This window comes from Sorex fumeus, unplaced genomic scaffold (genome assembly GCF_029834395.1).
Source record: "Sorex fumeus unplaced genomic scaffold, SorFum_2.1 ptg000039l, whole genome shotgun sequence".
Taxonomy (NCBI): Eukaryota; Metazoa; Chordata; class Mammalia; order Eulipotyphla; family Soricidae; genus Sorex; species Sorex fumeus.
Genome location: NW_026606096.1, coordinates 29519103 through 29536956, shown reverse-complemented (window position 1 = coordinate 29536956; position 17854 = coordinate 29519103). Strand labels below are relative to the sequence as shown.

General features: G+C 44.6%; 1 protein-coding gene across 4 annotated transcripts in view; it reads left to right on the top strand.

Moving 5' to 3' along the window:
• DCLK2 (doublecortin like kinase 2) overlaps positions 1 to 17854 on the top strand; it is a 142077-nt gene that overhangs the window by 12738 nt on the left and 111485 nt on the right. For all 4 annotated transcript variants that reach the window (XM_056119145.1, XM_056119144.1, XM_056119143.1 and 1 more), the window contains exon 2: positions 16196 to 16530. In XM_056119145.1, coding sequence (XP_055975120.1) covers positions 16196 to 16530 — 335 coding nt within the window. The remainder of the gene's footprint in view (positions 1 to 16195; positions 16531 to 17854) is intronic.

Sequence of the window (17854 nt, the reverse complement as noted above, 5' to 3'; positions counted from 1 at the left end):
TGTGGTCGGCTAGGCTAACTGTGCTGTTTGGGAAATTAGGTATAATAAATGCATTTTTGACTTAGAATCATTTCAACTTGCAGTGAATGGACTTATAGGGAAATAATTCCTATATTAGCTGAGAATGATCTCTCTCAAAAGACTTCTTAACCAGTGAAAGTGGGATCGTAATAGAAAGTTACGGATCCTGTTTGCTCAGAGTCAGTTGGTGTTCTTAGTGTGACCACGATACTGAGTGCTGTGTTCCATGGGGCTGCATTTCAGAACGTCATGTGATGAGTCAGTTTCGCACTGTTAATGAGCCTTCTGTCCTAGCCTTGGCTTGCTGAGACCATGTCTTCTACATGCATCAGACCTCTCTTGGCAGACAGGGTGCTTGTCTTGCAAACAGCTAACCCAGGTTCAATCCCCAACACCCCATAGGGTCCCCCGAGCACTGACAGAGGGAGCGATCCATGAGCACAGAGCCAGGAGTTACTCCTAAGCATTGCTGCATATGCCTGCCCCCACCTCTCAAATAAAACAAACAATAACTCACCTCTGTTGCCTTAACTAACTTCCAGCAAAGTTACACCAAGAGGATAAAGAATGAGGCTATGGTCACAAGGACTTAATGCAGAACCCGGCAGCTTGGAGCAGAAAAGTGAATGGACTATGCGTTAATCCAGGCCATCATGTCTGTCTGGAGGGGAAAGGGTGTTGCCCCAGTCGCCCTCTCCTCTCTGGAAAGAAAGATGGCGGCCGCATGGGAGCCTTGTGGACAGCAGGTATGAGCTGGGGGTGTGGGGGCGACTAAAACCTCATGGGAAGGGGGGCATTCCGGTCCGTCCTTCACGCCCTACCGAGGCCACCAGTTGCCCTCCACTAGCGGCTCTCCAGCACGGCCATGACTCCAGAGCACAGAAACCAATTTCTGAACTATCTGACTTTCAGTAGAAATACTTCCAGGGTCAATAAGTAAAATAGCAGAAATCCAAAACCAACATTTAATTCTTGAACCCAGCTGTAGAAAGCAAATCACTTCACAATGCTTTTTCAGCATGTCTGATTTGTGGGGGGGTAAACTCTAAATAATAGTGGTGAATCTTTTATTGAAACAATGAATCTAATCAAAGCAGATAGAGTGTTAACTAGAATTCATCTGCCTCACAGGGACTGGGAGGGGTAGGGGGTGGGGTTTTATTGGGGTTCTTCATGGTAAAAAATAAGTATTGGTAAAGGGAAATGTGTTTGATATTTGCATGACTGAGACCTAAACCTGAAAGCTTTGTAACCTTTCCCACAGTGATTCAATAAATAAATAAATAAAAGAATGAGGCTATGGAAACAAAGCAGCCCCTCAGAACTCAGTTTAGAAGCCAGTAGACCTGGGTGAAATATACACTTCAAATGTGTTCACCAAAATAAGCAGAGAATTAAAATTGGCCTTAGATTGGGGAACACACAGAGCTCTGGGTAGGAGCAGAAAGACAGGTGATCCTACTGGGAAATGAGGTACGATTTTTTTGCGGGGGGAGGGGGGGTGATACAGATTTCAAAGTTTTTGGTTAGTGAGTAGGATTTTTTGTTTTAATGTTCAATTCATTTCTTTGATCACAATTTAACTTTCTTCTGGGGTCAGAGAGATAGCACAGGAGTTGAGGTACTTGTCTTGAATGTTGCGAGCCTTGGTTCAATCCCCAGCATCCAATGGGCCTTTGGCCACTGCTTTCACCCCTGAGCATCACCAGGTATGGCCCAAAAGCTAAAAGAAAAAAAATTGGGGGTGGGAAATTGCAGCACCAAAGCAGGTATTTGTGGAGATAACTAGAGCAATAGCATAGCAGAGAGGGCATTTGGCTTACAAACAGCTGACCCGGCTTTGATTCCTCTGCCCCTCTTGGAGAGCCCAGCAAGCAACTGAGAGTATCCCGCCTGCACAGCGAAGCCTGGCAAGCTACCCGTGATGTATTCTATATGCCCAAAACAAGTCTCATAATGGAGACATTACTGGGCCCGCTCGAACAAATCGATGAACAACGGGAGGACAGTCCTACAGTGTAACTCTTCATAGATCTTCTTGTGTTCTTTCCTTCCTTCTTTCTTTCCTTCCTTCTTTCTTTCTTTCTTTCTTTCTTTCTTTCTTTCTTTCTTTCTTTCTTTCTTTCATCACTGTGAGACACAGTTACAAAACTTTGATGTTTGAGTTTCAGTCATATAATGATCGAACACCCATCCCTCCACCAGTGCACATTCTTTTTTTTTTTTTTTGGAAGGGATTTATTTATTTATTTATTTTTGTTTTATTAGTGAAGCACCATGAGGTACACTTGTAGACTTACAAGTTGTTGTGCTTGGGTTTCAGTTATACAATGATCGAGTACCCATCCCTCCACCAGTGCCCATTCTCCACCCCCACCAATCCCAGTATCCCTCCCACCCCCATCCCCCATCCCCCATCCCCCCTGCCTCTGTGGCAGCGCACTCCCCTCTGTTCTGTCTCTCCTTTTGGGCAGTGCACATTCTTTACCACCAATGTCCCCAGTATAACACCCCACCCCTCCCTGCTTTCCAACCCTCCCCCTGCCTCTACAGACAATTTCCCCCATACTCTTCTCTCTCTACTTTTGGGCATTATGGTTTGCAATACAGATACTGAGTGGCCATCAAGTTTGGTTCTTTATCTACTTTCAGCACACATCTCCCATCCCGAACGATCCCTCCAACCATCACTGACTTAGTGATCCCTTCTCTATTCTAGCTGCCTTCTCCCCCCGCTCATGAGACAGGCTTCCAACTCTGGAGCAATATTCCTGGCCCTTGTGCCTGCTATCCTTGGGTGTCAGTCTCATATTGTTATTTTATATTCCACAAACGAGTGCAGTCATTCTATATCTGTCCCTCTCTTTCTGACTCATTTCACTTAGCAAGATCTTCTTATGTTCTAAGTTGCTTTTGTGCTCGTTTCTTAGGGGAGGGCGGGAGAGGGCACGGCTGGGTGTGGCTGTAGGGGCTGACTTGTTTTAGCCACTGATCTTCCTGTGAAAGATCCTCAGCCGTTGCCTGGAGGAAAGGTCATTCTATTCCTTTACAGCAACCTGGCCCCAGAAACCCAGCAGATGAATCCTGAGTGTGAGTGCCGTTGGTGCCAGGGAATGCCCTTTGTCGTGCCATACATTGAAATTCACTGTGGGCACTGTGTAGCTTGGTGAGAAAACCCAATTAAGTTGTTTGTTACAGCAGGATAGTAGAGCAGGCTTTTCCTCACCCTGTGTTTTTCTTAACCATCTGGGCGTGGGAACTTTTCTGTGATGTGCTTTGGATGGAGAAATGCACATTGTAATGTTCCCCATAAGACATGCGGCACTAGATGGAAAATAGCGAACTTCCTTGTATTCAGAATTCCTGGATTATGACCTTTGGAAAGTCATTTTTTTCCCCTCATAGTTTTGGAAGTCAAGAAAGAGTTTAGGCACTAGAATGATAGTACAGAGGCTAGGGTGCTTGCTTTTTGCATGTGGCTGACCCGGGCTAGGTTACCAGCATCCCATATAGTTCTCTGAGCCCTTCCAAGAGTAATTCCTGAGTGCAAAGCCAGATGTAATTCCTGGGCACTTCAAGATATCGCCTCCTACCCCCCCCCCCCCCAAATGAAAAACCCAGACAAACAAAAAGACTTCAAGGGGGCTGGGGAATATTTCTCAGCATTATGGCACTTGCCTTGCATGTGGGAGTTCCTGGGTTTGATCCCCTGTACCATAAAAGGGAAGAAGAAGGAAGGGGGAAGGAAAGGGAAGGGAAGGAGAGGGAGGGCTGGGAGGAACTTGGAAGTGAGGAGAGAAGGATGAATGAATTCACTTTCCTAAATGACACCATGTTTTTCTTTCCTCTTCATCCTACTTTCTGTTCCCGTGTTTGTGTGTGGCGACTTTTTCTCTAATGTGAAGAGTCCTTAAAACTTAGGCCTTTCAGCGAATTTTCCTTTTGATTATAAACTTCACTATTTTCATCTGCTCAAAATTTTGGTATAACCTCAATGTCCAAATAATGGAATTTCTGCCAAAAATGTCAAACTAGTTTATAATTGCAAACTAATAAGTGGTATTCGATAGATAGTTAATGTAACCAGTACACTAACAGTGTTAACGGCTATGGTTGTTCTGTTTATGCTCTAATAGTTACTGAAAGATACTTAGGGTAAAATGTGTTGTTGTTGAATTTCCAGCTGTGGGGCCGGAGAGGTATCAGTGGGTTAAGCAGGTTAAGGCTCTTGCCTTGCATGCAGCTGTCTCGGGTTCAGTCCATGACTGAACTGAACAGTTCAGTTGAGACCGTACTATGGTCCCCCAAGTATGCCTAGGAGTGTTCCTTAAGTACATAGTAAGCCCCCTGAAAACTGCCAAAAGCAATGAACGTCCAACCATATGAGATTGCACATAGTTGTTTATAATTCCTAACTGTAAATTTATGTTATATTTTAATAATTAAACTACATTTTTTTTTCTTTTTGGGTCACACTGGGTAATGCACAGGAGTTACTTCTGGCTCTGCACTCAGGAATTATTCCTTTGGTGCACAGGGTGACCTTATGGCATGCCAGGGTTTGAATCTCGGTTGGCCTCATGCAAGGCAAGTGCCCACCTGCTGTACCATCGCTCCAGCCAAACCAAAATCTTTTTTGATTTTTGGGCCATAATAAAAAAAGATCGATTATATTGTTCCCATTGGTGCTTGAGAAACCAAGAGGTGCATTCTACATGAAGGTGTGCACTCCAGTCTGTTCCGCTGTCTCTCTGGCCCCTCCCTGATATTTTCTTGAGGTCGATTCGATATCTTGCATGTTGTCAACTCACTGCCTGATATTGCTAGCCTATTTTCCCAAGTGACTGAACCAACTCATACTCTATTCAGCAATGACGGAAGTTCAATTGCTTTACCTCCCTGCCAGGGAGAATTAATCTCGATGGGTCAGTGACTAGGAGGGAGAGGGGGAGGAAAGATGGAGGAGGAGGAGGAGGAGGAGGAGGAGGAGGAGGAGGAGGAGGAGGAGGAGGAGGAGGGTAGTTATTTCAAGCATGTGAGAAGAAATGAGAATAAGATGGCATGATGACTTTGGAAGGAAATTGCACACGGATGGGTCTGACACTGACTTCAGGAACCTGTGGGGGAGTGGTGGGAAATGAGACTGGAAGCAGGCGCTGTGCAGGGATGGGTGGCTTTCATTTTACAGTCCAGGAAGCAGGTAAAAATATCGGATCGACATGCCACAAAATTTGCTTTGATGACTGTATAGAAGATGAGGTCGTGAGGTCCTGTGCCGGGAGCTTAATTCCTCGAATTCAGGGAGAAATGAAAGCAGGCAGGACCGAAAAGGGATCAGTTCCAGCATTGGTGAGGACCAGAGAGATGGGACAGGCTGGGGTGCTTGGTTTGCATGCTGGGAGCCTGGGTTCTCTGCCTGGTATAGCATAGTCTCCTCCAGCAATGCCAGGAGTTCCCACCAAGCACCAAGCCAGGAGCAGCTCCTGAGCACTGCTGGCTACAAACAAGGGTGTGTAGACCAAAGTCAACTGTTTTGCCAATTCTACTCATTTTGGGAAGAGGGAACTAGGAATCTTGGTTCCTGTAGGGACCTTGTATAGGGGATGGTTTCATTCAAGAAGGTGAGGGATTTAAGTTAGCAGTGATGGGGAAGTTTATTTTAAACCTGTAGCTTGTAGATTTTCTCATGGCAAAATCATTCATGGCTGGACTCAAACATACACTGCACTGGCGATTCTTCAATGTTTGAGTCTCATGATGTGACGGGTAGTTGGAGCCTTGGAGAGATGGTGTGGCCGCATGGGGACAATCTCAGCAGGACAGCCAGTACCCAAGTGGGTGACTGTGTGAGGTGGCAGGCAGGAGGGAACAATCAAACCAAAATAGCAGGTTAAAAAATTAGAGGTAGGGGCTGGAGCAATAGCACAGCGGGTAGGGCATTTGCCTTGCATGCAGGCAACCCAGGTTCGATTCATGGCGTCCCATATGGTCCCCTGAGCACCGCCAGGGGTAATTCCTGAGTGCAGAGCCAGGAGTAACCCCTGTGCATTGCCGGGTGTGACCCAAAAAGCAAATAAATAGATAAATAAATAAATAAATAAATTAGAGGTAAACCAAAACAAAAACCCTAGCACCACATGCATCCCCTGAACCTCACCAGTAGTGTTCTCTGAGTGCAGAGCCAGCTATAGACCCTGAATACTGCTGAATCTAGCCTGAAAACAACCAAACCAAACCAAAAAAAAAAAAAGAACCCAAAGAAATTAATTGTGGAAGTTAAAGGAAGAAAGATTTCTAGGAAGAGAATCATAGCAGATGTCCAGCACCATCAGAAGACACCGTGTGAAATTAGAACGATGTGCTTAGCATTTGGCAGATCGAAAGAAGTGCCTGGGTGTGAGTGGGCAGCGTTTCAGCCACTGTAGTTCAGGGAGCAAAAGTGACACTGCACTGGATTAGGAAAGTGTAGGTCAGAACACAGGGAAAAGCAGGCAAGAGCAGCTCCTTAATGTGGCAGTGAATGGAAGCCAGTGGCATGATTGGTGAAGTGGGAGGAAAAATGAAAAGGGGAAAGTGTGTGTGTGTGTGTGTGTGTGTGTGTGTGTGTGTGTGTAAGGAATGGAATGTGGTAGACACTTGTCCGTACCCCTTAGAGAAGCTGTATAGTTAAACAGAGAGAAAAATATCCCTGAAATATCTGCATGAAGGAAGGGAAAGACCCATGTTCTGGTAGAGACCTTAATGTTGAGTAGTGACTGTAGCACTGTAACACTGTCCTCCCATTGTTCATCAGTTTGCTCTAGCAGGCCCAGTAACGTCTCCATCGTGAGACTTGTTGTTACTGTGTTTGGCATATCGAATACATCACTGGTAGCTTGCCAGGCTTTGCCCTGCGGCGAGATACTCTTGGTAGCTTGCCAGGCTCTCCGAGAGGGGCGGAAGAACCGAGTCCGGGTCGGCCATGTACAAGGCAAACACCCTGCCGCTATTCTATAGCTCCAGCCCAGGGTAGTGATAGGTGAAAAAAAAATATTTGTAGGGATTATGGTTTCAGAAGAAGATGAGAAAATTTCTTGATTTTAATAACCTCTGAAAGGAGGACCGTGTCTACCGTGTCTGTAATCGGGAAAAGTTCATTTGTTTCATGGTGAACAAAACTCAGAATGTGTTATGTATTAGTATCGTGTAGACATGTTTTCTTTTTTAACTTGTTGAATATGAAGTGGTGCAAAGGGTGTTTAAACACCTGCCAGTGGTAGGAAATCTTAGCTACCCCATTGAAAAGAATATTAAAGAAAACAAAGGTTTTCTGTTCCATACCACACTTGAAAAGAGCTAACCACTTACCTTTCTAAACAGCCTCCCAGGCAGAGAACAAGTTCACTTTTCTTTTTGTTTTTCTTTTTGGGTCACACCCAGCGATGCACAGGGGTTGCTCCTGGTTCATGCACTCAGGAATTACTCCTGGCCATGCTTGGGGGACCATATGGGATGCTGGGAATCGAACCCAGGTCGGCCGCATGCAAGGCAAATGCCCTACCCACTGTGCTATTACTCCAGCCCCACAAGTTCACTTTTTATGTGATTTTCACATGATCATTGTTTGGAAAATGATTGTCCGACTCACTCCCAGCTCCTTACCCTGTTCTCTAAAAACAGGAGAGGGTGGGTGGGAGGGAATATGAAGGAGAGCATATTTCAAAGCTTTCGAGCAGTGACCACTGGGAACGTGAACGTGCTTGACAGTGTTTGGCTAGTTACTTATCTTATGTTACCATGAACTGGACATGGGATAATTTTGAGGAGGATCTGAGGAAGCAAGGACTAGCTCTGTATCTGCTGCTATCAGAAGTATAACAAATTTGTGATTAATGTTTCTCATTAAATATTACTTTCAGGGAAGATAGACTAGATGAAACAGCTGTCATTGGTGAAGACGTGCGATGTGCCTTTGAGAGTAGGACATAGATGTTGGGTATTATGTCAGTGACCTTATCATATTCATGTCGATTTAGATTTTCAGAGTGACAATTCACTCTGAATTCTGTGGACTTTGGTCCCACAGGAGAATGTCTGATTATCAGACTGATAATATCAGAAGACTGAGTATCAGAACACTTGTAACCACCAACATTGGGTGTAGCTGAGAAAGTCGGATGAGTCCTGACTTCAGGGACCACTTTAGTTTTCCATAAAGCCGTGGATATACTCATAAGTAATAGTGACATATACACGCTTATTTTGCCTCCTTTGACTCTAATGTTTTTGTTTTTTTTTAATTAGTGAAACACCATGAGGTACAGTTGTAGACTTACAAATTTTTGTGCTTGGGTTTCAGTTATACAGTGATCAACTTTTATTATGCATTTTGGTTTAGAGGCTGGCTTTAACACTGGTGATGGGGTAGGGTGGTGCTCAGGTGACTGGGCCACACCTGGGATTGGACCGAGGCCTCCCCCATGCATAGCTTAGGTTGCAGTCCTTTGGTACTCTTCCCAACCTACAACTCTCATTTCTTTGACCTTTGTGTTTTGGGGGTTCACTTCTGGCCATGGTTAGGGCCTGGGCCTGGCTCCGTCTGCCCCAGTGCTGTCTGGGAGACTTTGCAGTGTGGGTGATTGAACCGGGGCCTCCTTCATGCATAGTATCTGCTCCAGCTTGTTGAACTCTCTCTTTGGCCAGCAGCTCTCATTTTTTTTTTTAATGAGATCTTAGTCTTGTCTTGGTAAGTGCAATTTTACTGGTAAGTTAAAAATTCTTACGGGGCCGGGGGTGGGTTTGAGGATCTTACTCGGTAATGCTCAGGGGCTATTCCTGTCACAGAGCTCAGGAGTGACCCATGGTGGAGCTCAGGGGACCATGTGAGTTTCCAGGGATTGAGCCAGGTCATGGGCATGCAAGGCAGGTACCTTACCTCTTGTACTTACCTCTGGTATTTAAACAATTTCTTTCATAATGTAATTCACACTAATAAAGTTTATCAAGTTTATCAACTTTATCAAGGAGCTGAGGAGATAGTATAGCATGGGTAAGGTGCTTGCTTTGACTGCACCCAACTTGGGTTCCATTTCTGGAACTGCATACGGTTGTCTGAGCATCCCCAGGAATCATCCCAAAGAGAGAGAGAGAGAGAGAGAGAGAGAGAGAGAGAGAGTTAGCAGTAATCCCTGAGCACAGAACCAGGAGTAAGCCTTGAGCTCCACTGGGTGTGGCCCAAAAACAAAAGAGAGAAAGAGAGAAAAGAAAATAAAATAAAAGAAAGAAAGATAAATAACATTGGAGGGGCCAGAGTGTTAGTGCAGCATGTAGGGTACTTGCCTTGGATGAGGTTGACCTAAGTTTGATCCACGACACCAGGCTCTGTCAGAAGTGATCCCTGAGCACAGAGCCAGGTTAAGCACTGAATGTCTCCCTAAAATAAAAGAAAATTTTATTTCAGGTGGCCCCCAAATAAAAAGAAAATAAAATTACATTGGACTATAATGTTTTCTGGGCTGGAGCGATAGCACAGCGGTAAGGCATTTGCCTTGCGTGCAGCTGGCCCGGCTGAGCTGGGTTCAATTCCTCCGCCCCTCTTTGAGAGCCCGGCAAGCTACCTAGAGTATCTTGCCCTCACGGCAAAGCCTGGCAAGCTACCCGTGATGTATTCAATATGCCAAACACAGTAACAACAAGTCTCACAATGTTACTGGACCCACTCAGGCAAATCGATGAATAGCAGGAGGACAGTGCAGTGCAGTAATGTTTTCTACGTTGCAGATGCATAGAATGGTACTTTGACAGTTGTATAAACTCTATCATGATCATCATTAAAAGATTCCATTTCACCCATCAGCATGCCTTTTCATCACTTTCACCCACTCCAGTCCCTGCCCTTTTAGTAACCACCTGTTTGTTGTTTCTGAGAGTTGCTTGTTTTGCTCTGTCTTATTTATTTGCATCTTCCACAGATGAGAGAACCCTTAGGGTTCTTTCTCCATCTGACTTATTTCACTATGCATATGATTCTCAAAGTCCACCCTTGTTGCAAGATTTTGTCTTTTCTCTTTGCTCACGTTTGAGCTGTACCTAGCAGTGCTCAGGGCCTACCTTTGTGCTGATGGCTTGCTCTCTTTCGGTTCCGGGATCCGTGCGGTGCTGGGATTGATGCAAGCTTCCAGCAGATAAAACATGCTGTGCTCAGCCCACTCACATCTCTCTCGGGCACTAGTTCATGTTCTTATGTTTTTTGTTGTTGTTGTTGTTGTTGTTATCGAGTAAGTAGTGCTTCATTGTGTGTAGGCCACATACTTATTCCCTACTTATTTTTACATTTTTATGCGGGTCCCAGGGCTGAGATCTCCAAGCTTGCTCGGATTGGGGCTGAGCATCCTCCACCCAGATCCTCCATATTCCACTAGGCAGGGGTCACACCCACCAACTGGCCCCCTGGTGCCGTGTATTCCCATCAACGGCCAAGACCCAGAGACTATAAAACCCAGCTCCCGGAAGCACGTGGCCGCATTTGCGACCGCGGGACATCTTATTATCTCCTTCTTACTTTGGACAACCTGGCAGGCTACCGAATGTAACCTGCCCACACGGCAGAATCTGGCAAACTCCCCGTGGCGAGCCCAATATGCCAAATACCAGTAACAATGATGGGTCTCATTCTCCTAACCCTGAAAGAGCCTTGAATATGGCACTTTTTAGAATCTCAAGGCTAGGACGAAGGAGACATTACTGGTGCCTGCTCGAGGCAATCGACAAACAACAGGATGATCGTGATTGTGATTTTTACATTGATGGTTCCATACCCTTGAGTACTGTAAATATTAGTGCTGCAGTGAACAGAGGGGTATGAATGTGTTTTAGGGTGGGTCCACACCTGGTGGTGCTCAGGCTTTACTCCTGGCTCTGCTCTCAGGGATCACTTCTGGTGGGCTTTGGGGATCAAATGGGGTGCCTGGGATTGAACCTGGGTTGGCTGTGTGCAAGGCCTTAGCCACTCTGCTATCACTTTGGCCACGTGTGTTTTGGTGCAGTTTTGCAGTTTTGTTCTGGTGAATGCAGGGCTGGAATAGCTGGCGCCTGTGGTATTTGTGCTGTGTGGGAGCAGTCTCATGCTGCTCTGCTAGTGGCCGTGTCACTATGCGTCTCTGCCTGTCACATGTGTGCACGCTCTTTAATCCACATCCCTGCCAGCACTTACCGTTTTGTCTTTGTGAGACGAGTCAGGCTGTCCGAGGTTCCAGCTCACTGTGGTTTTGGTTTGCATTTCCCTCGCAGTAAGAGGTGATGAACGTCTTTCCCTGTGCCTGTCCGCCATCTGTGTATCTTCTATGGGAAAGTGCAAGGGCGGGAAAGGAAAAGAGAGGAAATTAAAATGTATCTCTAACCACAGGAAGACCGATGGAAATAGAGGTTTCCTTTGCTTATTTTCTTTCTGACATTCTTAATCCATAAACAGGGGCAAGTACAAGTAAATTTAAAAGGCAATTTCCTTGGCTGATGTGTCAGTGGAACATGAACTGGAACGATCAAGGATATCTAAGGATAGTTAATACATTAAATTCGCTCTTTATTTTACTATTGTCTTTTCTCCCAAAAGGACTTCATTTCAATGAACTGATTTTCTTTTCCCCCAGTTTAAAAAAAAAATCACTGCCAGTGGCCAGAGTGATAGTCTAGGTAGGCCGACTCAAGCTCGGTCCCCAATACTCCAAGTCCCGCAAGGAGTGATCCCTGATGTCAGAGGCAGGAATAAACACTAAGTACTGCAGGGTGAGGCCCCCAAATGAAACAAAACAAAAATCATTCTTGCAGCAGAGATAGGACTCCAGTGGTGAAGAGTCCCAGAATTTGATTCCCTTACGCCATGGAGTGGGCCCAGGATCAGAAGTTCTGTGGATATGGCCCCTATACAAAAAGGCTTCTCTTGGTGCTGAAGAGATGATGGTGGGGGGGGTGGGGGAGGCACACTTGCACTTCATTCAAGTGTCGGGCACCATATACTTCCTGAGGCATTGCCAAGAGTCACCCTCATGCATCAAGCGAAGAATTGTCCCTGTCCGTCATGTGTGGCCTCAGAACACCCCATCCCCTCCCCAAAAAATGTCTTGTTAGATTCCTGTTCTTTCCTATCATCTTAATATTTTGGATCAGAACAGAACACACAAGTATATTTTTATATGTAAAATAGTGAAATTTTCTATATGAAAATTTCTTTATCAATATAATTAAATCATACTCATGTGTAATATATATATATATCTGTTTTGTTAAGATTGAAGCTGTTTTGGGTATTATATGCCATTTCCCAAGATGATTACACTGTGAAAGATGAGTTTGAGATTTTTCAGCTGTTTATCCAAGTGCTGGTGGTTGGGTCAGGTTTCTCATTACTTGGTGTAGAAGCAACATTTAAACCTCTGGATCCCTAGTTTTCTTGGGGATTGGCCTAATTATGTAACTTTATTTATGTATTTATAATGATAACTTTAAATAAGGCATTACTCTTCTTCTTAGACCCTTCTGTATACCTGATCCGAATGTTCATAACCCTTTGGGAGTCAGTTCTCCATAAATGAGTATTTTAAAAACAGCCTGATTTATCATGAAATATATTTAATAGGTTTTCCTTAGGAATTCCCCTTCACTGTATCCTAAGCATTTAAGGCTTGCATAATATAATTAGTATCTTAAGAATGACTATTGTACTGAATGTGTGAAAAAATATGGGGCTGTTCTACAAGTTAGAAAATATTTTAGAAGAAAAATCTAGTGTAATCCTCTTACCTTATTTACCAAAAATTTGAGACTTTTGAGTGTCCTGAAAGAAAAATTATGATTTTTAACATATTGATCACTTGACATCCCATTACTCATCGATTTGCTCGAGCAGGCGCCAGCAACATCTCCATTCGTCCCTGTTGCGTGCTGGTGCAGCCCAGTGTCGTCTGCTCGTTCTAGAAACACGAAGAGCCTCAGACGTTCAGGGTCTTGATGAAGAAGTCTGACCATCTCATAGGTGGGCGGCCACGCGATCTTTTGACATCCCGTGGAATCCAGTTGGTAATGACTCTAGTCCAGCGCTCATCTCCAAATCTCATTACGTGTCCAGCCCATCTGATTTTTGATGCCTTGGCAAACGAGACAGCGTCCCAGATTCTTGAGCGTTGATGGAGATCGGAACTCTGGATCCTTCCTTCCTTCCTTCCTTCCTTCCTTCCTTCCTTTCTTTCTTTCTTTCTTTCTTTCTTTCTTTCTTTCTTTCTTTCTTTCTTGTGAAACGTGATACTCCAAGCATAGCTCTTTCAATTCCTCTTTGGGAGACCCGAATAGCATTCTCATCCTGTTTGTGTAGGGCCCAGGTCTCTGAGGTGTATGTTAATGCAGGAAGAACAGTGGAATCGAAGAGATGTGCCCAGAGCCAGAGGTTCTTTGTCCTCTTAGCTATTTCTTCGACGCTCTTGAAGGCGTTCCAAGCCGCTCTCTTCCTCCTGTGCAACTCGGGTGCCAGGTCATTTGTCATGTTGACTTCTCGACCTAGGTACACATAACTGTTGCATTCAGAGATGTTTGTTCCGTTGAGAGTGAATGGAACGTCAGGAACAAGACTGTTTCTCATAAACATTGTCTTTGTGGGATTCAGCTGTTGTCCCACCTTTCCAACATATTATGAAAAATTATCTTAAGATGATTCTATGACAGAATTGATGGCATCGAATCCATAAACCAATTAACAATAGAATACTGTTTTTGTTTTACTTATTAAAAACTAAACAGGATGGTCCTTGTATATAGTGAAATACTACTTGGCCATTAGAAAAGATAAAATCTTTTTTTTTTTTTGCTGCTGTGTGGGTGGATCTGGAGAGTATCGTGTTGAGTAAAGTTAGTCAGTAAAAGAGGGACAGACACATTTCTCTCATTTGTAGGATATAAGGAGACTTTGTAGGGGAATAGCAAATGCCCCAAAGCAAGAGAAGCGAAGAGCAGGAGAACTGGCCTCCAGTAGGAAGCTTGGCACTGGGGCGGGGATAAGGTATGGAAGGGACACTAGGACGGTGGGGGTGGGGGTGGGGGACAGGAAAACACCTGCCATAGAGGCAGGCTTGGGATGGGAGGAGAATTGGAGACAGTGGTGGAGGAAGGTGGACACTGGTGGAGGGATAGGGGTTGGATCATTGTGTTTCTGAAATGTAGCTTGCTGATTCAATAATAATAATAATGATAATGATAGCACTAGTAGCACTGCACTGTCCTCCCATTGTTCATCGATTTGTTCTAGCGGGCCCAGTAATGTCTCCATTGTGAGACTTTGTTGTTACTGTGTTTTGGCATATTGAATACGTCATGGGGAGCTTGCCAGGCTTTGCTGTGCAGGCGAGATACTCTCAGTAGCTTGCTGGACTCTCCGAGAGGGGCAGAGGAATCGACTCGGGTCGGCAAAATCGATGAACAATGGGAGGACAGTGACAGATAATGATAATGATATGGAAAAAAGTACTCCCTTTTTGGGGGGATGGAGGGGATGGAGAGACAGTCCAAACCTTGGGCCACCTGTCCTGCATGTTGCTGCCTGGGTTTGATCCCCAGCACAGTCTGCACACAGGATCCTGAGCATCACTGGGTCAGTCCTGGAGTGGCCATTCAGAACCACCGAATGTTGCCTGGAAGGGCTCAAACCCTGGCAGCTGCCGTAATCCCCACCCCCGCAGGACTGAGCAGAGAGCCTCACTGAGGTTGTTAGAGAATCACTTGAGGGCCATTTGGAGGATCCATACCAAATAATAATACAAAAGATACGGTTTTGCTCAGGGATCACTTCTGGTGGGGCTTGAGGGTCCATATTGAATATTGCCAGAGATTGAACCCGCGTCAGCCACGTGCAAGGCAAGCACCTCATACCTGCTGTACTATCCATTGGGCCCCTACAAATATTTTAAAATAAAAATTAAGCAGAAGGACAAGTGAATAATGAAAATATCATTTCGACTACTTAATATCCTTTCATGTTTTAAGTAGATAAACAAAAGTTTGTTTGATTATTTACTTATTTTTTCATTTGGAACAACATCTGGCTGTATCTTTTTATCCCCTTAATTATTTTTAGGGCACGTGGCCTCATTTGAGGCACACACTCGACCTTTGAGCTGTATCTCTGGTCTTTAATCATTTAAAATTCATGTTGTTGACCCAGAGAGTACAGAGAATAAGGCATTTGCCTTGCATGTAGCCAATCTGGGTTCGATCCCTGGCATCGCATAAGCACAGAGCCAGGAGTATACCCCGAACACTGCTGGGCATGGCCAGAAAAGAAAAATAAAATTCACATTCTTTTAAATTCGGGGGCTGGAAAGTTGCTTCCCATGGTGTTCAGGAGGCCATGCAGTGCCAGGGAATGAACCCAGACTTCCAAAGCACCTGCTCCGTGTCCTTGGTACCACCTCCCTGACCTATCGTTGACATTCTCAAGCAGAAAGAAAAAAAACTGCCTGAGGGTTATCTCTTTGAGTTGTCAGGTTCTTCCTGAGTTTTTGTTTTGTTTTAGGGCCACACCTAACAGTACTCAGCATTTACTCCTGGCTTTGTGCCCAGAGATCAGTCCTGGTGGCCTCAGGGGACCATGTGGGATGCCAGGGATAGAACCCCAGGGTATAGAACCTGGGTCAGCTGCATCTAGGCAAGCGCCCTACCTGTTCTACTATTGCTCAGGCCCTCTTCCTGTGTTCATGCAGTGATTCATTAACTGAGCAAATGAACCTCAAACTGATTGCAATTTAGCGAGGTGTGGACTGGTGATCACTCTTTAATTAGGACTGCACTCTGTCATTGGAAGGAGGAGAGAAATAGTTTCATTTCTTTCTATGAATGCATTATTTGGTGATGCAGTGATTTCTCCCAGAACACCATTCAAAAAAGTAATTCATACACTTTCCAGAAGTAGGAAGTCCTGAGAGCTCATCCTGCTCACCAGTTTCCCCGGAAGCCCAGAGGAGAGAGCGCAGTTCTCCCGGGCGACACATGTGACCAAGTCCGGGTCTCTGGGATCTTCCCCCAGTGCTTTCCTGTGTGTCCTCAACCAGTTATGGCCCTAGAGGAGTGGAAGATGGAGGTAGGGGGACTTGGTGTCCCTGCAACATTCGGGTAGGAGGTGATCACAGTAATAAACGTGCTTTTTGCTTTTCAGGCGAGAGTTACGTGTGCGCCTCCAACGAACCGTTCCGTAAAGTGGACTACACCAAAAATATTAACCCCAACTGGTCTGTGAACATCAAGGGTGCAGCCAGCCGAACCTGGGGTGCTGCTCCTGCTGTGAAGGCAGAAGTGAAGGAGAGCAAAGATTTCATCAAGCCCAAGTTAGTGACTGTGATCCGCAGCGGGGTGAAGCCCAGGAAGGCCGTGCGGATCCTTCTCAATAAGAAGACTGCTCATTCCTTTGAACAGGTCTTAACCGACATCACCGAAGCCATTAAACTCGACTCAGGTGTGGTCAAGAGGCTCTGCACGCTGGATGGAAAGCAGGTAAGCTGCTCCCTGTTGACGGCTCACATGTTTGACAATTGGAATTTGGGGATCTCCTCGGGAGGATTCTAGTCGTCTTCCCTAAGAATTGTCTAACCCGTGCAAGGGTTAGTGAATACATGTACTCTGTGGTCGTTGGGAGGAAATGTAAATGTCTAAAGGAGAAGTATAAGTGGAAGAGGGATTCTGTGTTATATAGCAATGTCCCCATTTACAGATATGATCACTTGGGATTGGAGAGAGTATGGTGAGTAGGGCATTGGCCTTGCACTTGGCCAACCCAGGTTCCATCCCTGTCAAGCCCAGTGGTACCCCAAGCACTCCTAAGAGGGATTCCTGAGTACAGAGCCAGGAGTAAGGCCTGAGCATGGCTGCATGTGGCCTTCAAACAAAAAACAAAGATAAATAAGATCACCTATTGACTAATCTCACCATTATGGGCTTGGGTAAGCCACAGGAGTGAATACTCAAGACACTACTTTAGAAAAGTGGCCCCTCCCTGCTGACATGGAAAATGAACATTCAAGAACATACTCTCACAGGAAGGCGTATATGTATTTCACAGGGGACTGTGCAGGAGATGATTGGATAACTCTTCTAAAATAGAATTAAATAGGAAAATGGAATCAAATTATAAATTATAGTCACTGTATACCAGGAAATCTAATGTATTAAAAAATGTGGACAAATGACAAGAATGCGTGAACAACTGTTTATGACTATTGAGTTTTCCACAATTAGATTATCATCCTGAAAGACAAAGAGTGATTCTCTGAAGTGCATTTTTGCCTAATTTCAGTAAAGTTAAATCATTTATCTTTGCATTGTTTTCAACAAAATTGTTTCCAACATTCAACTTGTTTCTTCATTCCATTTTATTTCTTTTCTCTAACATAATTTATTTTGAAGTGTTTGGCTCATGTAGTGCTGAGACTAATCATATAAAACATGAGAGTGGTATCTTCTGGGGGGAAAAATGCAGATTTTGAATTTTCTAAGAGTGGATCCAGCTTTCTTGTTTGTCTTCTGAAACATTATCAAACAGCATTTTAAGTTCTAAAGATGTCTGGTTCTAAAATTTCAGGGTATTGTTATGACTCAATAGAAATGGACACATTACAATCTGGGTTAATTAATGGTACAGCAAAGCTCAAAAGAGATTAAGGTTCATTCTGTAAGTATGTGGAAATAAATTTGACTCCAAACCTAAAAGGAGATTTGATAAATCACTGATTCTTGGAGAACCGGGTAGACAGGAGATAAAGAAACTAGTGTTTAAGATAGATGACAGAAGAAAAAATGGAAACCATAACTATGCTAAGTT